This window comes from Setaria viridis, chromosome 5, assembly GCF_005286985.2.
Source record: "Setaria viridis chromosome 5, Setaria_viridis_v4.0, whole genome shotgun sequence".
NCBI classification, from domain to species: domain Eukaryota; kingdom Viridiplantae; phylum Streptophyta; class Magnoliopsida; order Poales; family Poaceae; genus Setaria; species Setaria viridis.
Genome location: NC_048267.2, coordinates 10,395,661 through 10,420,887, shown reverse-complemented (window position 1 = coordinate 10,420,887; position 25,227 = coordinate 10,395,661). Strand labels below are relative to the sequence as shown.

Here is a 25,227-nt window from a genome sequence, read left to right as displayed (position 1 = left end):
CTGGGGGTTCGGGACTCGTGGTGGCCGCCCAGCGCCGACGACGCGGCAGCGGTGGCCGCATCCGGCAACGCTGACGTGCGGTTCCCCAGGCCGGGCCGGGGCCGTCCGTGCCAGTCGCGAAAGGACGGCGAGCTTTTTTTCCGGCGAGAAACAACACGAGTCGGTGCTGCCTGGTTGAAAGAAAGATCGAACGAGATGCTGGCCCAGCTCAAAGATTTGCTCTTTGATCCTCTCAGAGACGTACGGCTGACGGACCACACCCGGTCGCTGGCTGCCGATCTGCTCCTGGCGATTCACGCCGACCGGTAACCGAAAGGACCGTGTGCCACGTAGCGTGATAGTGTCGCACATGCGCGGCCATCGACCTCGCCGGGCATTTGGCCCATCGCTTCACTTGAGCATCGTTTCAACTCCCAACTCCCAAGCAAGTACTCCTGCTACTCCACATGTGGCCGCTCCAGCTGGCCAGCTCGAAGATTTGTCTTCAGCTTTCACTTTTTTTTAAAAAAAAATCAGCTTTCACCTTTGCCGAGCGAGATACGCGCAGTGGCGGGCCCCGCGCCCCGACAGCGCCCACCTGGGCCGTCACCCCCTCGACACGTACCCCGCCGACGGGCCCCGCGCGACCGCCCACGATGGGGGTCAACTGGGAGTCGTGGACACCTGGGGGCCGTCCATTGCTGATCGGACGAATCCTGGGACAGTAGCTGCTCGGCGACGGAGTCCACCACCCGCTGACGTGCACGCCAATCCAGTCACGGCAGCCGGCAGTGTAAAGATAGCGGAGCCTTGGTTCTAGACACTTCGGAAGAGGCAGAAGGTGCCTTGGATATTTGACCTGAGATTCTTTCGGAGCATAATGATGGAGTCTTAGCACGTACGTAACTCCGTTGATATGCTGTACTAGTATCTTTTGTTTATCTTTCCCGTCGCCGTCTGATGTCTTACTGTCGTGCAGTACGTGGTTTTGGTTTTGCAATGGAAACAACATGGATTATTCTCCTGATAACAAATGTCTCTGTGTTCAACTCGGTAGCATGCTGATCTGGCATGTGCCAGATGCTCTGAGGCTATATAATAACACTCGTCGCATTTTTGGAGAGAAACAATGAACGAACACTAATCTTCCTTCCCAAGTCCCAACCCGTTATAGTGATCAAGCAGTTACTCAAGTACATCATCATGGAGTAATGCAGAATAATCCACCATCATGAATTCATGACATGGCATGCGTCTATACGGGCCTCGTAGAGCCAGTTATATTTTTGGAAAATATTGTTTGGTCCTATGTTGGTGTTATGATCTAGTTAAGACTAAACTAAATGGTGCGGAGTTTCGCTTGCACTAACTATAGATGCTGTCATTAGTCATCTTTATTAGGCACATTGGTCGAGATAATCGCCGAAACTGTTTGTCGTTATTTAATAACTGAAAAGTATACATATTAGCTGTAGATTTTTCCGTCTATGTGTCTCAGTTGTGTATTGTCCGAAAGCAGGTACAAATTTTCGTCAGAACATCATATAAAGAAAAACAGAGGGAGTATGTATCATTTTCATGGACAGGTCCATCAGCCCTTTGCATTCCTCGCACAGTAGTGTAACCACCATATGCACCCTCGAAAAAGTAAGAACATACAAACAACCAGCTCATACCTTTGCTAAGCCTCCAAAGGAAAGCTAATCGCAGATCTAATCGCAATTATACAAGGCTGGGCCCACCATGATAGCGGACAAATGATAAAAAAATGGTAATGGTCGCATCGCACCACCGTCCAATTATCACCGCTCGTCATCTACTAATCGTCCAACCTGCCGCCCCATGACGTCATCCGCCATGTTCTCACTGGGTAAAGTGAAGACGATGTCCATTGCCAAAGCACGCTTCTCGTTTTAACCGTCCGATGGCACCTCTGCACATCCGACGGCCAACGGCCTAACAAGTTCATCCTCACGTTGTCTTGCCCTTATCAATATTTCCTTACCAATATTACGGGGGTGTTTGGATACACCCCACTAAAGTTTAGCACATATCACATCGGATGTTTGGATACTAATTAGTAGTATTACAACATAGGCTAATTACAAAACTAATTGCACAGATGGAGTCTAATTCGCGAGACGAATCTATTAAGCCTAATTAGTCCTGATTTGACAATGTGGTGCTACAGTAACCATTTGCTAATGACGAATTATTTAGGCTTAATAGATTCATCTCACGAATTAGCACAGGGTTTTGCAATTAGTTTTATAATTAGCTCATGTTTAGTTCTCATAATTAGTATTCGAACATTCGATGTGACACTGCTAAAGTTTAGCACCTGGTATCCAAACACTCCCCGTAATGAAGCCATTTCTTCTTTTGTTGGTTCATCCTTGGCAAAACATCATAAATGCATCTGCACCCCATATGCTTGCGTTGTTGTCTCACATCTTCATACGCAGCACCTGCACCATGCATGTCAACTTCGATGTCCAAACAATATCAACAATATATAAAAAACTCTTTTTTTAAACTTAAACTAAATACAATGATGTTAATTTGTTCGTAGCAGCAAAAAAAATCTATTGTGTGCATGAACTTCGTTATATCATGATTTAGTTGATACAATTGAGGTGCCACCTTTTTCACCAGTGACACAGAAGAGGTGGTAAATCAACTTGTGTTCAAAAACATCAGTGGTTAGATGCTTAGATGAGCATATATCAACTTTTTATTAAGGAGAAACAGCTATTTCCAAGTTCAAGTGACATTTTCTCTATTTAATCATAGGTAAACACAGTATTGCGAGTATACAGCTTTCAAACTACCATCAAATATTTGTGTAAAGAAAAACAAGAAACAATCTATGCTCGTCCACATGCAGGCCACGGACGTATACTGCTACCGTACGTAGCATTATTCACCACCACCAAATCACAAAGTTCAATCACCTTGTTCAACCACTGAAAAAAGCAGGCAGGGAAGCACCAAACACCGGGGCTGTTCACAATTCCCTCACAAACGGAGGCCCAAATCGCAATTTCCATGGGCATGCGATGGTGCATGGCATGGGGGGTCATGGCCCCATGGCACGATGCATCCATGCCATGCCCGCCCCCGAAAATATCAAGGCCATGTCAGCAGCGCCAGGAGGCGGCATTCCCGAATAAGTATCTCCCTCCCCGCACCCGCGTGCACCCACCTGCCCATAGCCAACCGACGCGTGGGCCCCGTGAAACCCGATGTCTACATGTCAGTGACTCTGGTGCGCCGCGTGGGCCTCCACTTGTGCCGCGCCAGTGAAATAACGCGGCCGCACCACCACCACCCCCGCATCGCGAAAAAATCTTTTTCTCGCCTCTCCTCGCTCCTCGCCGTTTCTCTCTCCTCCCCTCCTCCTCACCCGCCGCCCGCCGCGAAATCTGAGCACGGACGCCGCCGGCTCGCCGCGGAGAGCCTCGGATTAGAGCGCGCCCCGTCGAGGTAATGCTCCTGATTTTTCTCGGATTTTTTTCTGGACGGGTTTTCGTTTTTTCCGCGCCGTATTTACTACGGTTTTGCCCGGTGATTTACGGCTACCGTTCGCGGTTACTGGTACGAATCGGTCGGGAGGATTTGTGGATAATTCTTTGTTAAGGTGGTTTAGGCGGGGTTCCGCTGATAGATTTACTAGAGACGCTGAGGATTAGACGACGAAGAGTTTAAATTTTGGCGGCGAGGTTGAGCTGATTGTTGTTACCGTACTCGGCGGATCGACGCGTGGGGGATGCAATTTACTACGATTTTTTGGAGGTTGTATTTCGGCTACTAGCGCCTTAGCTCGTTGATTGAGAATAGTATGGGTTTGAGATGGGCCTAGCGTGTAAAATTATGTTCACGGCAACAAAGTGTGCAGAATTGGTAATTAGAGCGGAGCGGCAGATAATTACCGTTTTCAATCCTTTATTTAATTTATCTCCTTTGGTTAATCTGTTCGCTTGACTGTATCAAAAATGGAAAAAAATATTACCTTGGACCTCCAAATTAGGCATTCTATTCCTCTGGATTGTTAACCAGTACAGGGACTTGGCTGATAAGTTGAATTTTCGAAACTCCAGGGCCTTCATGGACAAGTTTTTAGATGCAGGAACCTGTGTGAACTTTCTGAAGTGTAATTGTTGATCTCCAGTTCACCTCGAATATCTTTAAAAAAAACATGTTTACCAAATTGTTCTTCATTTATGTGATCCAGAACTGTTGGTTAAGCGTCCTTTTTGGATTGCAGCGCTGAAATGTCTGATGGGATAGTAATTGCTGTTTGAAAATGGTTTACCAAATACTATCTAATCCATCTAGCACTAGTAAGTAAAAGTTACCATTGCCCTTTTGTAATCGCAACCACATAGAATTTTTAGAATCAGAAATATCAAAAGAAAGTATCAAATAGATATTTCTGTGGAGTTATCTTTTTGAAACTTTGTGACGTGTTTATCTTGATGCATAATTGATCCCATACTCAGTTACTTCAAGGATGCTGTGGATAAGAAACTGATAGCTTGATATGCTAGGGGTTTTGCTGCGGTCCAACTTAATTGAAAATTTGGTATATTTAACAGGCTAGTTTCTATTTAGATTGGATGGATCTAAATATCTAATCATTTTTACTTTATTATATGTGAGATGTCAAGAACGAAGGGAAATTATCATGGTCGCTACTAGTCAAATTTAGTTGCCACTTTCCACTCATGAGCCCTTGTACTTTGTGGGCACCAAAATATACAAGTTGGTTTCATGTAACAAAACAGATAAGGATGCACGTAAATAAACTCAAATGTACATGTTTGTATCATTTATATGGTGAGTGAATTGTATCTTGATTTGTATCAACTTGTCCAGTTACATAGGTTACGACAATTATTACCTTAAGAATACCCAGTGGAAATTTCTCACTCCTTTATCTTGTTAAGAACTTTTTTTGATCAATTTTTTATTTGTATATTTAATGAAAATGTTTTATTAACATTTTGTACACATTTTCTCTGTTAGCTCCATCTTCATTCTTTTGTCAGTTCCTGTATTTCTTAAACATTAATTGCTAATATTCATCATTTTCCCCCATTCTTTTTTGCTATTTCTTTTTTCTAATGCAGAGATTTTGAAGCAACTATGTTTGGGATTGGTTGATATGATACTTGTTCACGTTGGGGGATGCAGATCCCCCCTCTGTGGGGGTTGATTGAAGAAGTTAACACAGTACTCTTAGAAGAACTTGTGTCTTACTGAAAGTTTCTTTGTTTCAAGGCAAGTAGCATTGCTAAGAGTTGGATCTTGGTGGCATAGATGGATGAACTGACTGGCAACTTCAACTCGGTGTTGATTACAGGTGCTCTTACTGTTTAGTGCAGCAGTTTCTGTAGTTTCTTTCTTTCCCTTTGAGAGCCTTTCTAGCTTCTTGGGCAGGCTCTTGAGCTACCAAGTATGTCAGCTTCAAATGAGAAGTGGATCGATGGGCTCCAGTTCACATCACTGTTCTGCCCTCCACCCCAGGATGTGGCACAGAAGCAGGTATCTTTGTTTGCTAGTTGAATTTTGTTATCTATGATATAATTTTCAAGATACCTAATGTAGATTGCAAACTTCTCTGGCCGCGTTTCTTTTTTGAAGGCACAAATTTTGGCCTACGTTGAGTACTTTGGCCAGTTTACAGCTGACAGCGAGCAATTCCCTGAAGATGTAGCACAGGTACCACATCTTGTACACTTAGTATTTGTTGTGGCAAAATGCATACCAAATGTGTTTAACTTGTATATCTTTTTTTTTGGTGCAGCTCATTCAAAGTTGCTACCCGTCAAAAGAAAAACGCTTGGTAGATGAAGTATTGGGTAATACAAACTTCTGATAAAAAAATGTCACTGAACAGGAAATTCAAGAAAGGGTCTGACATATTATTTTTCCTTACATCATACAGCAACTTTTGTTCTTCATCATCCCGAGCATGGTCATGCCGTTGTACATCCAATTCTTTCACGTATCATAGATGGGACTCTGTGCTATGATAGACATGGTGCCCCATTCAGCTCCTTCATCTCTTTGTTTAGTCATACTTCTGAGGTAAGGCCCTTACTATCCTGCTAGTGCTAGATTCAAGTGCATTTCATTATTACTTCTATACTGTCTCATGAGCCTTTCTTTTTCGACTGCAGAAAGAGTACTCAGAGCAGTGGGCCTTGGCATGTGGAGAAATTCTTAGAGTCTTAACCCACTACAATAGGCCAATATTCAAAGTTGAGCGCCAACATCGTGAAGCTGAATGTAGCAGCACATCCGATCAGGCAACATCCAGTGATTCCACAGATAAAAAATCTGATGATTCTCCAGGAACTGAACCTGACCGGAAGCCATTGAGGCCACTAACTCCATGGATCACTGACATATTACTAGCTGCACCTTTAGGCATTAGAAGCGACTACTTTAGATGGTGAGTAATAATATTCATATTCATTTTCTGTTTGCTGACATTTATTATACATATACCCGCACAATGCAAACAAGGAAACAAAGAACAGAGAATTTTGCGAGACACATACTTCTGTAATATATGGTTACTGTGATGTATGCAGATACAACAATGGGAGTTTTAGTTCTCTTCTGCAAAATGCTTTTAAGCTTGTTGGAACATATATTCTCTGCTGAAAATTGAAGTGTTTGGACACCTACTTTGTAATTGAGACTAATCACTCTGTGTTTCCTTTCAATATCAGGTGCGGTGGTGTAATGGGAAAATATGCTGCCGGTGGAGAATTGAAGCCTCCAACTACTGGTTAGTAAAATCAACAACCTATTTTTTTTTGCAGAATTATAGTAACAATAAATTTATTGTTTTTCTTTATGTAGATATAGCATATCTAAATAGATATTTTTTTGAGTAAAAACAGTAGGGGTTCCTTACTGTGATCTAACTGGAAAGTTGGATTCTGAATTCTGGAGCACAACTTTTGTATTCTGAAATCCCACAAGGATAAACTATAGACAGATCAATAATCAATAGATGCAAAGGAAGATAATCAATATCCACCCGTAAATCATAATACTGATCCTTTACTATATGTTTGGATTTTTAAGTGACAACATATGTCCCTGATTCTATGGTTCGCTAACAAATCATTTGAGCATACTTTCCCTTTTCTGTAATGTGGAGCACAATATTTATTCTTATACTTGATGCTAATGTTTGTTATGTATGCAAAAAAGCTAGAGTAACACATATCTGGGTGATTTAGCTTGCAGCCGAGGATCTGGGAAGCACCCACAACTTATGCCATCCACCCCCAGATGGGCTGTTGCCAATGGAGCTGGAGTTATATTAAGTGTCTGTGATGAGGAGGTAGCTCGTTATGAGACAGCAAATTTAACAGCAGCAGCTGTTCCTGCACTTCTGCTACCTCCACCAACGCCGGCGTTGGATGAGCATTTGGTGGCTGGCCTTCCCCCTCTGGAACCATTTGCTCGCTTGTTCCATAGGCAAGCTCCAATCCACTATTATGCTTAATCAACTTCCCAGATAATTTATTGATGGTTTATTTTCCTGTCAGATACTATGCAATTGCTACTCCAAGTGCTACGCAGAGGCTGCTTTTTGGTCTTCTCGAAGCACCTCCATCATGGGCTCCTGATGCACTGGATGCAGCAGTGCAACTAGTTGAACTACTTAGAGCAGCAGAAGATTATGCTACTGGCATGCGGGTATGGCATATTTAATAGTTTATCTTTGGGGAGCAAAATTATCAAGTTGCCTCATGATATAAAATTGTCCAACCATCATCTTTTGGTTTAAATCTTCATTGACTGTGGCATTTATTTTTCTTATAGCTTCCAAAGAATTGGATGCATCTGCATTTCTTGCGAGCAATTGGAACTGCAATGTCAATGAGAGCCGGTATTGCTGCTGATACCGCTGCTGCTTTGCTTTTCCGCATACTTTCCCAACCAACACTACTTTTTCCACCACTGGGACATGCCGAAGGAGTTGAAGTACATCATGAACCATTGGGTGGCTATGTATCATCTTATAAGAGGCAGGTATGCAATATATTCTGCACCCATTTATTTCACATTTATGAACTCATTTTCCTTCAACCACCTTTCTCAAATTTGAGTAGTATGGGTGCTGAAAAGCTTGTTTAGTGAAATGACAGCTAACCACATTCTCTACCCAGCATTTTTGAGCTAGTTTATTATCATCAAACTAATTTCAAGACAGAGACCCTATACATGGTTATTTAGGGTACTTGATCAGCCAATACAATGTTAACTGACAAAACATCTATAATGAATTTATGTGCACCTCAAATAGAAAACTGCAACATTTATACCCGCTTATATGACATGTTCCTCCGGTTCCCTAAAAATTATTTGGTGATATAGGATGTCCGTTGAGGCTTTGACCAATATTCTAGCCCTTTACAATATTCAGTTACATGACCGAAAGTTGGAAATTAGCTTCCCTGACTTGTTGCTGCCTTTTCTATTTTGCATGTTAATTTTCTCGCTTGGGCCTTCAACTACCCGAAGTTGGAAGTTCCTGCATCCGAAGCCACTATCGATGCCACTGCACAAGGAATTGCTTCCTTGTTGTGTGCTCATGGCCCTGATGTTGAGTGGAGAATATGTACCATCTGGGAAGCTGCCTATGGTTTGCTACCTCTAAGTTCATCAGCAGTTGATTTACCTGAAATTGTCGTAGCTGCCCCGCTTCAACCACCTACACTGTCATGGAGCCTGTACTTGCCATTATTAAAAGTATTCGAGTATCTACCTCGTGGAAGTCCATCTGAAGCATGCCTGATGAGGATATTTGTGGCAACAGTTGAAGCTATACTCAGGAGAACTTTTCCTTCCGAAACCTTGGAACAATCTAGAAAACCAAGAAGTCAATCCAAGAACCTTGCTGTCGCCGAACTCCGCACAATGATACATTCACTCTTTGTTGAATCCTGCGCCTCAATGGATCTTGCCTCCCGATTACTATTTGTGGTGTTAACTGTTTGTGTCAGTCATCAAGCTTTGCCGGGGGGCAGCAAAAGACCGACTGGTAGTGATAACCATTCTTCTGAGGAAGTCACCGAGGACTCAAGATTAACAAATGGAAGAAACAGATGTAAGAAGAGACAAGGGCCTGTTGCTACATTTGATTCATATGTTTTAGCTGCAGTTTGTGCCTTGTCTTGTGAGCTTCAGTTGTTCCCTTTCATTTCTAAGAATGGTTCACATTCAAATTTAAAGGATTCCATGAAGATTATTGTACCTGGAAAAACTAATGGGATCAATAAAGAGCTACACAATAGCATCAGCTCAGCAATTCTTCATACTCGCAGAATACTTGGCATCTTGGAAGCTCTTTTCTCCCTGAAGCCATCATCAGTTGGTACCTCATGGAGCTATAGCTCAAATGAAATAGTTGCAGCAGCTATGGTTGCTGCTCATGTTTCTGAGTTATTTCGTAGATCCAGGCCATGCCTAAATGCACTCTCTTCACTGATGCGATGCAAGTGGGATACTGGGATTTCTACCAGGGCATCATCCCTTTACCATTTGATTGACTTGCATGGTAAAACAGTGTCCTCCATTGTGAACAAAGCTGAGCCTCTTGAAGCTCACCTGACCCTTACACCAGTAAAGAAGGATAATCAACAAGACTCAGAGGAAAACAGTACCAGTTCATCGGATAGTGGCAAGTTGGAAAACAAGAATGGTTCAACCTCACATAAGAAAAATGGTTTCTCAAGGCCACTCTTGAAATGTGCAGAGGAGGTTCGAAATGGCAATGTTGCAAGTACATCTGGGAAAGCCATTGCAAGCTTACAGGTGGAAGCATCTGATTTAGCAAACTTCCTTACCATGGATCGGAATGGGGGTTACCGAGGTTCTCAAACTCTCCTAAGATCTGTATTGTCAGAGAAACAAGAACTGTGCTTCTCTGTTGTCTCATTGCTCTGGCAGAAGCTCATAGCTTCTCCTGAAATGCAGATGTCTGCAGAAAGTACATCAGCTCACCAAGGATGGAGAAAGGTATGTATGTGTGCTTATAATCATAGCTAAATAGTGGTGTGAAGTCATCAATATTGTTGTTAGCATTATAGAATACGGATGAATGACAATCCTTGTTTCTGATGTGTAGGTTGTAGATGCGCTTTGTGATGTCGTTTCAGCCTCACCAACCAAAGCTTCAGCTGCTATTGTTCTACAGGTCAAGATATTGCTGTATTCACATGTTTGATCAAAACTAAATTTGGTTCAAAAATTAGCTTTTGTTCTTGATTAATTTATTTCAAAACAGGCATTTTCTTTTACTATGATGCCTATACATGAAGATGTACTATTATACGATATCCTATGTCATCTTTCTTGACGCATATTTGTTTCGCAGGCTGACAAAGACTTACAACCTTGGATTGCTAGAGATGACGAGCAAGGTCAGAAGATGTGGAGAGTCAACCAGCGAATAGTGAAGCTTATAGCTGAGCTTATGAGGAACCATGATAGCCCAGAAGCATTGGTGATTCTTGCTAGTGCTTCAGACCTTCTACTTCGTGCTACTGATGGAATGCTTGTCGACGGTGAAGCTTGTACTTTACCACAACTTGAGGTGACATCTCTTTCAGTCATCAGATTTCTTCACTGGAGAATACAATTACTCCCTCTGTCCCAAATTGTAGGTCGTTTTGGCTTTTCTAGGTGCATAGTTTTTGCTATGCATCTAAATATAGTGTATGTCTAGATGCATACAAACACCTATGAACCTAGAAAAGCCAAAATGACCTACAATTTGAAACGGAGGGAGTAACAAAATCACCTGTTCTATTCTGCTGTCATTAGACACCATCAACTTACATTTTCCATATGCTTGCTGATGAATACATGCAGCTTCTGGAAGTAACCGCTCGAGCAGTCCATCTCATTATTGAATGGGGAGATTCAGGTTTATCAGTTGCTGATGGCCTCTCTAATCTGCTGAAGGCATGCTCTCTTCTCTGATCTCCTACCCAATCATTAGAATAACACTCATGACTCATGCATCCTTCACAGCACAGCATGCTAACTAACTATGACTTGCAGTGCCGTCTATCACCCACGATCCGCTGCCTTTCTCACCCAAGTGCACATGTGCGCGCACTCAGCATGTCTGTCCTTCGCGACATCTTGAACAACGGACACATAACCCCCAGCAAGATCATCCAAGGAGAACAACAACGGAACGGTATTCAGAACTCGTCCTACCGGTGCCTAGCAGCATCCATCAACTGGCAGGCGGACGTGGAGAGGTGCATAGAGTGGGAAGCTCACAGCCGCCGCGCCACTGGGCTGACGCTTGCCTTCCTCAGTGCAGCGGCTAAGGAGCTCGGCTGCCCCCTCCCTTGCTGACAAGGCCATTCCTGGAGCTGACATCGGCGGCCACGGGGCTGACGGCAGGCAGTCGCTGCAGGGTCAGCGAGTAGGATGCTAATCTTTCTCGATCAGGGATGACTTGCTGGCTTATTTACATGGTACTGATATTAGGTGGTGTTTCCAAAGCATATACGGGGCCTTTGCTCCCATGGTGCGATTTGATTTCAATCTGACGTTAGATGTTCAAGCATATGTAACTGCTTGTGTTGTACGTAACCTGTATGCATGTAAGCCTGTAACTTTGTTTCAATCTGGTTACTGGAGAAGCGGAACATATCTTTTCGTTTTACTGCTACAACCGGGAGCAAGAACTCGCCTATAAATATACATATCCCCACAGCTTCCGATTGAATCTGCACATTTGGGAACCAGGCATCAGCGCGGTGTTATTGTTATTTTTTTGCTCATTTTGATCTAGCGGTAGCAGTTGGCATGTGATTATGCAGCACTGGCTCCAGGCAGTTCCAAAAGAAAAGCCTATTGTGCTGTGTTTGAGTTACAGACCTGATCATCCGCTAAATTCACGAAAAACCGATCCAGCAGCTTGTGGCGTTCACACTTTCCTTGTATCACACGGTATGAAAAGATTCAGATCTCGGTGGTTGAGTCCTAGCTGTTGGTTGAGTCCAAGCATAATCAAAGTAGCTGCTCTGAGTAACCTGTCAGAGAAAATGGGAATCATGCAAGAACACAGGAACCATGACCAATCTTTGCTGTGCGAGAATTCGGAAGTTCATTTACAACAAGTGCTCCGTGTTCCCGAGAATGCTCATTCAAATATGTTTGCGTTTCTAAACTTCAATATCTCTTTGAAAAAAAGGGTAGACGACTTTATGGTCACATTCATAAAGTAGAATTTTTTTTTTTTGATGAAACAATGCTCCTGCACAAATGCAGTTTACACAGGATGCTGCAAGTAGATTCGTAAACAACAAACCATCACCTAAACTACTCATAACCAAAACATGACTTTGCACCTCTCCTTGTTAGAGCTTTTGCACTTGGTACAAAAAGAACCGTCTTACACCGAAGGCGGCAGTAACGAACCACTATGCTGCTTCCAATCTGGCAGTCAACATATTTGTCCTCAAAAGAGGATTTTTGTCATGTACATTCTGTCAGAAAGGGTTGATAATGCCTACAATTTTGTAATTCTGTTTTCAGGAGCTTTGCACGAAGACGCATCACTGGTGGCAACCGAGTCATAGATGACAACCAAATCATCACAAACCGATGGGGCTCCCTCAGCCAATAAATATAAGATTTTGAAGGCTCCAGCCAATGAAGATCAGACCTTGAAGACTTGAATGGACCGATATAAACAACTATCAAATCTTCATATGGTTCTCACCTCCATTGACCATCATAATGCATATCCACGGCGGCATCAATCGAATTGTAATGCACGAAGTCCTGATTTTCGGATAAATGGTTGTTCTGTGGCCCATTTCCATTGGGCAATGAGTTCATGGGACAATACCCTGAAGACTGACTCAAATGATTCGAGTGGAAATTTTGCTGTAAAGGGCAGGGAAGAGCATTTGAGATGCCAGCATTTCTTGTCTGGTCAGTTTCATCCATCCGAGAGTCAAGTGCAGCAGCTATGTTTCCAAATGAGAAGGGATTGCAGTGATCATTTGCAGCAGGAAAGTTACATGCTGGCTGTGGGCCTGGATGTTGTGGAGATGCAAGGGTTTCCTCTGTGCGGTGCTCAATCTCATTCTGTGTAAAGAAGAGAAAGCATCAAGGACTTGGGGCATATGGATACTGCCAAAGCAGCAGCAACAACACATAAAAAGGGAACAATTCTATCTGTTAAGAGGTCTCAAGGAAGAGACGGTTTCAATACCAACAGGCAACGGCTTTAAAATTACATTTGACAGAAAATAGTTTTTTGGTGTATAGATACATGAGTCTCAGTGATGGTCAGCATTAAGCTTACATATAAGTTGTAAAATTATTTTGCAACAGTTTCATAGTTTACTCTCAGCAACACTTGTGGAGCTTAACAAGGCACAGAAAGATCCGAGCAACACTGTTGTAGAAGATGTGCTAGAATCATGTCTTTGGACAGTCACATTTACTGTACGATTATATTCTTCAGGCTTACTAGAGTCAGAATATTCTTGCTAATTAATGTCCTAATAACTCCTGTGCTATGCACATGTTTTAACTTTTTTAAGTTCTACCAAGTTCAACTGTTATTACTAGCATCAGGTCATAAACCGAAAGTGAAAAACAGTGACAACGAACCAGTCTCTCAACACATAATACTCCCTCCATATTATGTGTCGGTAAGGATAACAAGTGTTAGGAAAATTGCCAGACAAGTTATTCATATAACCTGCAAGTATGTAAGTACAGCAGCAACAGGCACCTCTGAAGCTTCTTCATGCTGACTGGACAACCATCGATAGACATTTTCCTGTCAAAGATCCATGAAGAGAACTGGTTAATCAATGATAGCTGTGGTTAAGTTGAAGAATAGAAATGGACAAGCTTCTTCATGACAATCAGAAGTCTCAGACAGAGCATCCCTAGAACACAGTAGCCATTTTTCTTCCAAGGCAAGCAGCCCACAATTATGCCTCGATTACCCTGTGTTCTAACCAATTTCAGAACCCTAATAGCAAAAATGTATCATCAATTTATGGCATTTCCCCGACGCTGCCCTCACCATCCAAAGATCGGCACCTACTCTGTCCCACCAAATTGCCTCCTTGTTATGCAGATATCGCCGAAAAAATTGGTGAGAGCAACCTACTCATAATTCGGAATTTAACACTATCCAAAACTATTGCGCAATAAACCCTTCTTCTTTGCAGATTAACAGAGCATCATGTTATTAATCAACTGCAGCATGTAAACCTGACAAACAGCCAGCACGTTTCGCTCACATTCCACAATCCCATACTGAATTCTCCGCTAAAATTCAGCAAAATCAACAAATTCCCCATCATATGCTACAATCAAAACTCTAAAGAACTCGAACAAAGATCTCATCTCCCCCTACCCTCCTCGTAATCTGATCCCAACCCGCCCGAAGAACTCGCGCCAAGATCGCAGTTTCCGCGCGATGCAGACCACCGATCAGAGGGGGGATTCTCCAAGCGAGGACTGAGGGGAACGCACCATGGCCCGGCGCTCGCCCGCGAGGAAGGACGCCTTCTGGTGCGCCACGGCATGCGTGTACACCTGGGACAGCGCGTTCGCGGCGCCCCGGAACGCCAGGTGCATCTCCTCCTCCACCTCTTCCTCCGGCCTCCTCTTCTTCGCCGCGTTCGCCGCCATCTAAGGCTCTCCCCCACCCCCTGAGCCGGAGAGAAGGCGGCGGCAACGGCGACGGGCAGGGAGGCGGGGGAGCAATCGCGTGCGAAGCGGAGAGGTGTGGCGATGGTGTCGCAACAATTGCAAGTGGCGCTGCTCCACGCCACCTCCGTGGACCGGGTGTTGGTGCACCGCGCCGGCGGGGAAGAGGGCAAAGCGCCAAGCCGCCACGTGGGCACGATTTACACGAGTCCAAAGCTGAGAAATGGGCTTGGGGTACACTCTCTCTGGGCCCAGTATACCGCTGATTTAATTAATGGGCCCGCATACCGACTTCGTAGAGAGTCCCGGCCCAGCACGCCTCTACGCGTACAGAGAGACACATTCCTACGTGTCCGAATACAACAAGAAGAAGTTGGCGCTGATAAGGAAGTGGTCGAGTGGAGGCGGCAAGCGAGGCCACCAGTGTTCAAAAATTTCCCCTGAAAATTTCGCCGTCTCCCTCTCTCGCGCGGGCTCGCCTCCTCCTCCCATTCCGTCCGCGCGCCCGCGCCGGCGCAGCCTCGCTGGAGCCTTCGGCGCCCTGCCGCCGGCGGTAAGGGGCCTTCCGCGGGGCTCGTCTCCGGCGCCGCTCTGGGCCAGTGGCCTCCGCGTCTTCCTCTGCGGAGCCCGACGCTCCGGCGGGGCCTCGTCGGGCGGAGCTAGGGTTTCGCCACTTTGTGCTCGGGGCGGCGAGATCTAGGGTTTCGATCTCAGGTATGCCTCTTCTGCCCCCCTCGAGATGTTGCGATTGTGCGGGCGCCGGGTTCGTGCGGTGAGGACCCGCGTGATTCGTGTGATTTCGGGGCTCTGAATTGCCGGTGCTGAGTAGAGTTTGGGGATCAGGACAGTTAGGTTTAGGTTTTGACTGGCGAATTTGTGCTCTCATGCTTTGGACTGGGGAAGGAATCAGGTTTCACGTTCATTCCTTTTCCCTTCGCCTGTTTTTCTTAATCCAGAAATGAAGCAATTTCTTAGTGTAGTCGAATTGTGGGAAAATCTCTTGTACTGTAGAACGTATCCGACGAATGCCATGGTGCATGGAAGATTTTGTTTGTTAGAAATCATAATTTCTGACGAATTGCTTCGTTTTGTGCATGAAAATTCAGAAGTTGTGTTAAACAGTTATCTCGAATCTTGGTACTGTAGGGAGTCTGCATTTTCGTTCTGTCGCAATAGATAATAAAATATTTCATTACAGTGTGACCTATAAGTGTTGCACTCCAACAAGCTGATACTTGTTTACGGACTACTGGTGTTTTTCATAAAATCAGGTAGAAATCACTTTCTGCTGTTTGGATTTTAGTTTGTTCAGTGCTGCGTTGATGATCTATTTTCTTATTTGAGATAGCCAGCCTAATCTGGCCTCTTAGTGAAAAGGCTCCTCTTCTGACCATGAAGTCTAAGCCATTAAATGAACCAAATGAAACTCAATTGGGCTAGCTAAATGATCGTTCAACTTGCTATCTGCAGGACAAGTGTCTAACTTTTTCAAGAGGAATATTAAATTGGATAGCTGCTGCTGAGTATTGGAAAACAATGAAAGCTCATAAGCATCGATGTAATGCTCCTGAAACAGGAGCAAATACCAAATCTACTTGCAATAAGTTGCCAAGCCTGAAAGCTGGTGCACATATCAACAAATCATCAGGTAATATGTTGGCATTATCAGTTTCCTGCCCTCTCTGGATATCTAGTTATACAATGAAATTATAATTGAACGTAGACTAAAGTTGAAGTATGAAAGTAAGTGCTTCTTGGTAGGCGCAGTTAAACTGAAACATTTGCATAACCTGTTAAGTTGCTGATAATATGTCAGAAGGATATTTTTGAGTTTTGAAGCTTACCGAGGACATCATTTTCAGGCAATATTGCTGCTAAACGCAGAAAGGGTGCAGGTTTCTCACCTGAATCATATACTGAAAGCAAGATAGCATTAACAACTGGCGGTCTTATGGAATCACCATCCAGTGATTCTAAGAAGTTTTCTGCTCGGCCACCTAATCACTCTGGAAAGATCAAGCTCCAACTTTTCCCGATAGATGAGAACATTCAAAAGATCATGCAGCAAGTGAGTTCCTCAGGTTCTGCAAGAGCTTCATATAAGCACTGTATGCAATCTTCTTGTTTGAAGGTTTTCTCTCTTGTATTTGCATGGCTTATTGCTTCATTCAATTTGACAGGAAAAACACAACCCTTATCTGGAATTGATTTTGGCTCCTCGAAAGAAGATATCCTCAGTTGTACAGCATCTGAACACAAAGTGGGGTAATTCTCAGTGTGCAAAAGGCGAGCTCATGCTCTTCCCTAATGGTACTAGAGTGGATATCATAGCTAGCAGTGCAAAATGGACGCTTAAGGATTCTTGCACAGCTGCTGATGTGCATGTTGCAGTTGGCAGCCCTTCAACATTTCGCTTAAGGTTCAGTTTGTTTTCCATAAAAAAGTTTTTTTTCTGTCCATGCGCATTAATTATAAAACTGACTTTTTAATATTACATTTTATTATGAAGGTATGGTTGGTTTGGGCCCAATCTGAAGCAACAAAGCAGTGGACCATCTTTGGCATCAGTGCAGTCTGCAGACAAGACTATTGGTGTCAAGGCTCCGGATCTTGTTTTCACTGAAGAGAAACATATGACTGGTTTGAGTGAATTTCCTAGTAACTTTGTGACTCCATCCATTGTGGATAACACAAATGCAGTGCAACAGGTGGTGAGTATCAGATGTTATGTGTTTGTTGCAACATTAGTAGTATCTTTGCTTGAATTCTGATATTTTGTACATGATTCCAAAACAGGATAATCAAAGCAAAGTGGCACCACTTTCATGGCTTGACTCCATATCCAATATAAGCTTTGGTGCGCTGTTATCTGAAGCTACACCTTCTCAAGACAGCAAGCAATTGCCTTCACAAAATAACCCAAGTATTCAGATCCCTGCTACATGTGATTCATTTGATGCTGCTATTGCTTCTCTGATTGCCTGCCAGCAAGCTAGTAGCCAGCCAAGGGTGTCAAATCCATCCCTTTGGGAAGCTGAAGACACTTGCCACGCATTTGCCTTCCAGAATCAAGCTTCGAGAAGGGTATCAAGTTCAATTCCTGGCAACGGTGGTGCTGCTATGACCTCTTCTGTCTTGGGTGCAATTCCAGAAACTGGCACAGATGATGATCAGGTATAGTTCTCATAATGTTGTCTTTTTTTAAAAAAAAAAACTTTATGTGTTGCTTATCAGCCTTTGTTTCTTCAGCAATGCTCTACTAATGGTAAAGAAAGGGAAGCAAGCACTGAGCCATCAGTATTGGGCAGTGATCTTAATGCAAAGCCAGAGACCTCAGTGGTAAAGATCCTAGATCCCTAGCAAGCATTGTTATACTTGACGTGATGAGCTTCTTTGATCCTTTGACTGCTGATGTGATTCTTATATATATTGTGACCTATTTACTTTCAGCATGAGTCCACTGGTGACCCAGAACATGGATCATCTTTCTCTGGATTCTTGATTGGAACTGACAGTTTAGGGCTCAGCGGCTTACTCGCAAACAGCCTGGATGCATTCCAGAACTTCTCTGTTTCCTAAATCTCAGACAAGGACGCAGGGTTAATTGTATGGCCAAGGTGAAGGTATAGGTCAACTGGGTTTCTGTTTCATTGAGAGAACTAATTATTTTGGTCTTGCTGAAGCGGCTTATGTAGATAAATTGCCCATCTTAGTCATGTAAACATTTTACTTATTTCTACTTTGATACTTGGAAGAAATATATATTTTGAAGTTGTCAATAATCTATTTGTCTTGGCTCTTGTCATTTTCATCAATCATCACACCTTGCTCTTTGTCAAGTACACACCTGCCATTGGGAGCATTGATCATCTGAGGCATTAGTGCAATAACAAGTGGTAATCTGGCTACTTCTCTGAAATGTCAATTGCTAGGGGTTGGCGGGTTGCATATGCTTGTTACTCCCTTTTCAGTCAAAGAGACAAAGAACTAACCAAAACACGCTCAAAGTTGAGGACTCGAGCTTACCATTTCAGCAACTTCCTGCCTGAGGGTGAGGGCCTAGCCTGTTTGATTAATCTATTCTTCGGATATTTTCAAAGAAGATAGTATTTCGATCTCGCTGCTTTGTTGGGTGTCTGTGAGCATTGCTGAACATTGCACGTTCGTTTTAGAAGCAATTTCCAACTGAAGTTTGTCTACCAGTTGAGCCGTTCACCCTCGAGTCCTTGACCCTTGTGGCCTGACCTGATTGGGAGCAGTTCTTGGGACAGAGAGGTCTGAACAGCCATCCATCATGAATTCGCCCACCTTTCTCCCCGCCTCTCTTGTGAAAGCAAATGGCATGACTCGGCTCCACTCCAGCAATCTCGAGTCAAGCAAGTTTGAAAATGTTTCGGTTGCAAGTTGCTACGCTCACGAATTTGGCCTGCTTCGTTTGACCCATCAGATTTCAGATCCTCCCCCTAATTGAATACGCACACAGAATCAGCTTCAGAGATAGAGAGAGGCTCGTTGCAAGTTGCCAAGTTGCCTGGAGATCTGCATGCGACGCAGGGAACACATGCTTCTGCCACTAGTCAAATTCGGCGCTCTGAAGAGTCTGAACAGCAGCCGCTATTCTTTTCTTTTCTGGTGTCACCCGATCATACTCATCCATCAACGATGCCACCCCAAATTGACAAGCACTTCTTTTTTAAAAAAAATTGATTCAAGCAACCTTGATAGGATTCATCATTTGTTCGTTTTTTAAGGTAAAATAAACATTTGATGTGATTCACCAAACCAAACTTCCCCGGAATTTAAAAGTGATCGAGAATTATAGTGACAGGAACCCGTAACTGCCGTCTCCCTCGCTCTCACCTGCCATTCATAAACCCAGACGACGTGCTAGTACATATTACATCCTACGTATGTGTCCAGTCTAGCTCGTTTCGTTTTCATAATAAAGCAAGCTGATGCAACTGCAATGGTACCCTATTTCTGTCTGGTGAAACAGCAGTGGCAATGATTTAATTAACAGGGTCTAATCAATTTGACCCTCCAATTAAATCCATGATTGGCTAAGCTGGACCTGCCAAACGGTAGGCCTAACTGAAGGCTTTAAGCCTTAATGCTGCTTCACCACTTGGCAGGAGAAGGATTAGTATGGAGTAGTATAATGGACTGGCAAATAGAATGGCTGAAGATACATACAGAGGAGAACGGCCACCACATAGAACAAGCATGTGTGTTCAAGAATGAGGATTTTTATGAGCAAAAAGTACATTGGGTACAACTGGATTTGGAGGTAGCTGGCAATCATGAAATGATCAATCTCTTGATATCAAAGTAATCCAGTACTCAATGGGTAATGATGAGCAATTGGCGTCAAGACAAACCGCCAATCTAGACTGAGCATGCGCCAAAATGTGCTGTGTTCTTTTCGTGGAAAAGTTTAGCCTAGTACTAACATAGTAACATGTTAGGTAAGAAGCTGCATGGAGTTAATTTCTTGCCTACAGAGTACAGACACTAACAAATGTCACACCTACGTCTTGTGGCTAGAGACTGTTTTTCAATTGTCACATACTCGTTCTACTTTTTTTTATTTCGAGTTTGATGCTATCATCTTACTGCACATCTATTGTTATTTTTAATAGAAGACGAAAAATTGAAAGAATTATATATAACGTGAGGAGATAGTCCAAATAAACTCACATTAAACATGCTTTTCTTTTATCAACTTAAGCTTAGTCTTTACCTCACAACTGAAATTCTTTGGTTTGTTTACTCCACAAATTGAAGTGTGCATGATAAATTCCACTAAAAAACTTCTATGTGAACGCATATTCGGCTCGAAAAGAATAGCTATATTTCCGTGTGAACAAATTTTCTTATTTGGTGCTTTGATTTTTCTAAAAGGTGACGTCCAAAAGCATATAGAGTAGGAAACAAGTCTTCAGAATAAACCACGCAAGATAGTTTGATTTTGTGCGCTTGTTGCAACTTTAGACAGCCAATTTAAAATTGGATCCAACGTTTTTTGTATTCGGATTTATACCCATGCAAAGCATACCTTAAAATCTTTTTGACTGAAGAAACATTTGAAATTATAGATATAACGCGTGTAGCTGTATCTTATCTTAGAGACTAAGTATAAACAAGAAGATTTCATACTGAGAAGACATTGATTAGCCAACTGTAAGGAGTATATCTCCAAAGGGTACTTAGCAACTATGCTATAAAAAAAATGATCAAATACTTCACGTAGAGAGCAAAGATAATTTGCTAGCTGTAATTTGAAGTCTTACATTTGCACACAAATATGCATAGCCTGTGAATTGTTTGAATGACAAGCGAAATGAAATAATGGATCCACAGGTAAATTGTAATCAGTCTAGGATGAAGAAATTAGTCAACGCATAATTAAGGAGCCCTAATAAAAATTCCATCTTGATCCCAAAAACCACCCACCGTCCACACCAGTCTCCCTCTTCCCATATATACGCACGGCGAGCGCGGGCGGCGCGGCCACTCCCCCTCCCGCTTCCCTTCCCAGTTCCCCACAGCAATCTCTCCTCCCCCCAACCACTTCCCTCGCCATGGACGGCGGCGGCGGCGGCGGCGGCTACAGCCCGCGGTTCCAGCGCCAGGCCTCCTGCTCCTGCGCCCCCTCCATCTCCCGCCGGGGTTTCGTCCGCGGCGGCTTCGACCTTGACGGCGACGACTACTACTACTACGACGACATCTTCCACTCCTCCTCCGGCGGCGGCGCCGCCGCGTACGACAAGGTCGACGGGCACTACCCCGCCGGGACCCAGCGGCTGTCCGCGCGCGCGAGGCTGAGGGGCCTGTGGCGCCGCATCATGCGGGAGAAGAAGCGGATCCTGCTCTGCACCACCGGCTGCGTGCCGGCGGCGGCGCCGCCGCACCGGGAGCCCTACGACGCGTACAGCTACGCGCAGAACTTCGACGACGGCGCGGCGTGGGTGGAGCCAGAGAACCTCTCGCGATCCTTCTCCGCGCGCTTCGCCGTCCCCTCCAGGGTGCTGCAGAGGGTCGCCGTGTAGAGGCTTTATCAAACCGCCGGCCGGTCGCCGGCGGCTCGATTTTTTCTTTTCTCTTTCGTCTTTGACAATTTTGGAGCCGTAAATTGTGAAAACAGAAGCATCGATCCCATCTGTATATGCAGTCAGTTTTTTCGTGCCATCGATTTCTCCAACAAATTTTCATCGATTTTGGCCAAATTTTGTACTTTTCCATTTATTAAAAACCACCCAATGGCACGCATTTATGGACACAGCAAAATCACAGAAAACATGTGAATAGGTTTCACAACCCCAGGATTTGATAACCAAACATGTGAATGATAGTTAAGTTCGTTTCAGAAGAATCTTGAAAAGATCATTTTGTTACTGAAGGTTACCAGAAACTGGTTGTCAGTTTTAGGGATCTTTTGGGATAAGATCCAAAAGATCACAAATTCAAAGTACCTATATACTAGTATATACTTGCTAATCCAATTGCATAGTATTCTAAACTTGCTTGGTCAAACATATTTCTTGGACATTAGGCGATGTTGTCGTTGCATGTGAAGTTGATCGGAGTCTGCTCTGCCCCCCGTTTGCCCCTTTTTCAATGCACCAAACGCTTGCAAATTTGACCATACTAAGAATCTCATAAAAAGATGCTGCCAGAATTTGACCATTTTCAGGGAAAACCCCACACGCCATCACCTTCAAATCAAGAGCGATGTGTAGCTCCCATTTTCGCAGCGTAGAGTGGAAAAAATTGCAGAAGGGACAGGAAAGTGTTTTCACCCAAATGTAATCTCGTTGAGAAAAATCCATGTGTCCAAACTCATCCGCATGAGACGTGACGTGATGTGAGGCTAGCATCACGCCATTGTTGCTGCTTAACCAATTGTCCCTCTCTCCTTGACAGCGAGAGGTCACAGCCTATATTCTAGAAGAAGCAATCTTGGTGTGCCCATCATCTTAAAAAGACATACGCAACGCAACAAGAAGGAATCTTTCAGCATTCTTTTCGTAGGCACTTCATCTTCGTGCAATTGTTCTATACCTGTCTTTTGTTTAAGGCAAGTGGTGGATTCATGCATTGAGCAAGCTAACTGTTGGACAACATATTTTATCCCCACAAACTGGCACCATCTTGCATTGCCAGTTATTGGGCATCTTAACCAGGAGTGAGGATATCTCAAGTTCTAACATCTGCAGCTTTGAGTTGATGCATTTTCAGTTAACTCTTTACACTGATCCTGATCCAATATAATATTATATTTGCAGGTTCATTGGATCCCTCCTCTGTCGACCCTCTGTTCTAACCTCAAATCTGTTGCTGCCTTCGACAGCACAATGAACTCTATACAGATACAGTGAACCAAACAGGAACAAGAAGCATGCATGTATTTGCACAGTGATTCACTGCACAGTTCCGAATTGTCGATCCCGACATATACGAAGACATCTTGCATAATGTAAGTCCAGCTACAGTATTCGAGACTAGTAACGGGAAACATGTCGTTCATCTGTTAAAAATAACTTGTGTTGAAATCAATTAGCTAACATCTATGTGTACCTCCTCCTTATTTTGTCTTTAGATGAGAGATGACAACTAGAACCAGGCCAAAACAGAACTTGCTAGGAAGCTAGTAGCAAAGTGCACGCAGAGCTACCAGCCATGTCAATGGCTACTGGCTACTAGCTTTTGCCATGATGGAGTTGCATTGCAAGTACCTGTGCCACACTGGTGTGCATGTGACCATGCGTCTGCCCATGCATCTCTGCGTCACTACAAGGAAATCGATTGGGGAAGACGACGATCTGGGATTAGTTTAGCAGGTGGTCATCAGGCGGCTGTCACATGGGAGCCAGGGGGTGTCCTCTGTTGAATGTTTGATCGCGTGCATCAGCAATCAGCGCGGCGCCATCCATGATTGCCTACGAAAGATCCATGGCGTTTCCAACTTTCTTCACCCATTTTTGCTTTTCATCAACTAGCTTAGGGCCACATTGTTATCAGCCAGATTGATTCAGAAAAAAGGAACCATATTTTAAGACCATGCGAACTTTAGGTTTTGTTGAACTTTTCTTATCTGCCGAGAAGAGAAATGGTGAAAGATCCTTTCCAATTGTCCCTTCAAGCTTCATGCAAATCTATATACACATACTAGAACTCCTAGGTTCGGAGCCTGCTCATCCATCCTTGGCCCACATGGGACCCACGCATTATTTAGGTAGGATCCACGTGGAACCCATGCACTATTTAGGTGGGATCCGTGGTACTATTGAGTGGATCCTGATGTTTTTTTAAATATCAATGACGGATTTTTTCTATTATTTGCAGTTATATTGTGTGAAAAGTATAAAATATATTTAATTTTTTCCTAATGTATAAAATAATAACTAAACTTGTATACTATGTGGTAGCCCTACTACTTTTAAAACTTTGCTTTCAAGTCATAAACTCGTAAAATAAAATATGATTGAATTATTCCTTCATTGCTAATTTTATTTTATACTAGCAAAAATACCCGTGCGTTGCTACGGATTCTTACTTCTCTCATGTTATTATTCGCTTGTTCCTAATATGTTGGCTTCGCTTCACAATATGTTGGTGCGTTGTTCCTAGTAGTCCTCTCTTTGCAAGTATAGTAATATATGCCATCTGTTTATTACGTAGGACCCACACATGGAACCGACGGAAGCGGGGACGGGCACAGCTCTGAGCGGTCAATCATGAATTAATCAGGCTTAATATATTCGTCTCGTGAATTAGCGTTCATTTATGCCTGAAACCAAACATCCCTAACTAACCAGCTTTTTTTCGGACTGCACGGCCGTATACTCATTTATCATCTTATGGATATATCACACACAAGGTACAATCTTATCCCCCCGAAGCAGCACGTTTGTTCCTCACGGCCCCATCTCGGCCTCTGCAAACCTTATCCTCCCCCTGCGTCGCATTTCTTCCTCACCACTCATTCCTTTCCAGACCTCACCCGCTCATTCCGCCACCTCCGATTTATTCGTCCAAATTCGGAAGCTTGCGGCCGACAACCGGCGATGACGACGAGCTGCTCCCTCTCTCAGATTGGTTTCCATTGGAGGTTGGTTCGTACAGGCCGGCAGTGCGGCTGAGGCAGCTCTAGCGCGGACGACCGTGGCGGGCGAGCAGGTGGCGCAGCCGCGCGGGAGTCCTCTGACAGGTAGCAGCAATCAGCTGCAGCCGCAAGTGCTATCAGCTCCTCTCCCTTCTCTGCCCTTCCCAATCGAAACAAGACAGTTGCAGATGGCCATCCTCTCCGGCGCCACTGCAATTTCTCCCCAAAACTTGATTCTTTCTTCTCCCCTGGCTCCTCCACCCGCGGCCCACGTCGGAGCCGCCGCCGCACGGCTCTGGTGGCTGCTCGTGCGACCTCGCCACGCCACTCATTGCCTAACCTAGCGAGGGAAGCACGCCCCTAGCTGCGCTGCTCGTCGGCCTGTCGTGGAAGAGGTCGCCGAGGAT

At 44.0% G+C, this 25,227-nt stretch overlaps 4 protein-coding genes across 7 annotated transcripts; 3 read left to right on the top strand and 1 right to left on the bottom strand.

Annotated features, from left to right (window-relative positions):
- The first annotated feature begins 3,303 nt into the window (after nucleotides 1–3,303).
- On the top strand, nucleotides 3,304–11,758 carry LOC117857839 (protein GIGANTEA). Of its 3 annotated transcripts, none has more exons than XM_072293639.1 (16): nucleotides 3,304–3,465; nucleotides 5,112–5,262; nucleotides 5,345–5,526; nucleotides 5,626–5,703; nucleotides 5,789–5,843; nucleotides 5,930–6,072; nucleotides 6,165–6,439; nucleotides 6,723–6,781; nucleotides 7,242–7,482; nucleotides 7,554–7,704; nucleotides 7,831–8,040; nucleotides 8,533–10,029; nucleotides 10,139–10,207; nucleotides 10,388–10,606; nucleotides 10,885–10,971; nucleotides 11,071–11,758. In XM_072293639.1, the coding sequence occupies exons 3-16, from the start codon at nucleotides 5,440–5,442 to the stop codon at nucleotides 11,380–11,382; spliced, it is 3,483 nt and encodes a 1,160-aa protein (XP_072149740.1). In that variant the 5' UTR covers nucleotides 3,304–3,465; nucleotides 5,112–5,262; nucleotides 5,345–5,439; the 3' UTR covers nucleotides 11,383–11,758. The 3 variants fall into 3 exon arrangements, with proteins under 3 accessions (XP_072149740.1, XP_072149738.1, XP_072149739.1); XM_072293637.1 differs by having other exon boundaries at nucleotides 5,112–5,344; nucleotides 5,422–5,526; XM_072293638.1 differs by lacking the exon at nucleotides 5,112–5,262 and adding an exon at nucleotides 5,263–5,344 and having other exon boundaries at nucleotides 3,310–3,465; nucleotides 5,422–5,526.
- Nucleotides 11,759–12,252: 494 nt separating this feature from the next.
- Nucleotides 12,253–14,852, bottom strand: LOC117857840 (uncharacterized). 2 transcript variants are annotated; one of them, XM_034740721.2, is made up of 3 exons: nucleotides 14,539–14,852; nucleotides 13,784–13,831; nucleotides 12,253–13,128 (listed from the first exon to the last, which is right to left on the bottom strand). In XM_034740721.2, exons 1-3 carry the CDS (start codon nucleotides 14,695–14,697, stop codon nucleotides 12,754–12,756), a joined length of 582 nt encoding a protein of 193 aa, XP_034596612.1. In that variant the 5' UTR covers nucleotides 14,698–14,852; the 3' UTR covers nucleotides 12,253–12,753. The 2 variants fall into 2 exon arrangements, with proteins under 2 accessions (XP_034596612.1, XP_034596611.1); XM_034740720.2 differs by having other exon boundaries at nucleotides 13,751–13,831; nucleotides 14,539–14,850.
- Nucleotides 14,853–15,123: 271 nt separating this feature from the next.
- Nucleotides 15,124–18,530, top strand: LOC117854597 (TSL-kinase interacting protein 1). The gene is made up of 8 exons (XM_034736826.2): nucleotides 15,124–15,429; nucleotides 16,186–16,363; nucleotides 16,578–16,783; nucleotides 16,896–17,134; nucleotides 17,225–17,426; nucleotides 17,512–17,889; nucleotides 17,965–18,054; nucleotides 18,166–18,530. The coding sequence occupies exons 2-8, from the start codon at nucleotides 16,252–16,254 to the stop codon at nucleotides 18,292–18,294; spliced, it is 1,356 nt and encodes a 451-aa protein (XP_034592717.1). The 5' UTR covers nucleotides 15,124–15,429; nucleotides 16,186–16,251; the 3' UTR covers nucleotides 18,295–18,530.
- Nucleotides 18,531–21,097: 2,567 nt separating this feature from the next.
- Nucleotides 21,098–21,903, top strand: LOC117855652 (uncharacterized). The gene has a single exon (XM_034738036.2). The coding sequence runs from the start codon at nucleotides 21,297–21,299 to the stop codon at nucleotides 21,762–21,764; it is 468 nt and encodes a 155-aa protein (XP_034593927.1). The 5' UTR covers nucleotides 21,098–21,296; the 3' UTR covers nucleotides 21,765–21,903.
- The last annotated feature ends 3,324 nt before the right edge of the window (nucleotides 21,904–25,227 follow it).

What these genes read in the sequence shown, in the direction of transcription:
- LOC117857839 (XM_072293639.1), top strand. Translation starts at nt 5,440, where the DNA reads ATGTCAGCTTCAAATGAGAAGTGGATCGATGGGCTCCAGTTCACATCA. An exon ending in AGGATGTGGCACAGAAGCAG is followed by an intron (nt 5,527 to 5,625) that starts GTATCTTTGTTT and finishes TCTTTTTTGAAG; the next exon opens with GCACAAATTTTGGCCTACGT. An exon ending in TCCCTGAAGATGTAGCACAG is followed by an intron (nt 5,704 to 5,788) that starts GTACCACATCTT and finishes TTTTTGGTGCAG; the next exon opens with CTCATTCAAAGTTGCTACCC.
- LOC117854597 (XM_034736826.2), top strand. Translation starts at nt 16,252, where the DNA reads ATGAAAGCTCATAAGCATCGATGTAATGCTCCTGAAACAGGAGCAAAT. An exon ending in TTCAAAAGATCATGCAGCAA is followed by an intron (nt 16,784 to 16,895) that starts GTGAGTTCCTCA and finishes TCAATTTGACAG; the next exon opens with GAAAAACACAACCCTTATCT. An exon ending in CCTTCAACATTTCGCTTAAG is followed by an intron (nt 17,135 to 17,224) that starts GTTCAGTTTGTT and finishes TTTATTATGAAG; the next exon opens with GTATGGTTGGTTTGGGCCCA.
- LOC117857840 (XM_034740720.2), bottom strand. Translation starts at nt 14,697, where the DNA reads ATGGCGGCGAACGCGGCGAAGAAGAGGAGGCCGGAGGAAGAGGTGGAG. An exon ending in CGGGCGAGCGCCGGGCCATG is followed by an intron (nt 13,832 to 14,538) that starts GTGCGTTCCCCT and finishes GATCTTTGACAG; the next exon opens with GAAAATGTCTATCGATGGTT. An exon ending in CTGTACTTACATACTTGCAG is followed by an intron (nt 13,129 to 13,750) that starts GTTATATGAATA and finishes TTCTTTACACAG; the next exon opens with AATGAGATTGAGCACCGCAC.
- LOC117855652 (XM_034738036.2), top strand. Translation starts at nt 21,297, where the DNA reads ATGGACGGCGGCGGCGGCGGCGGCGGCTACAGCCCGCGGTTCCAGCGC.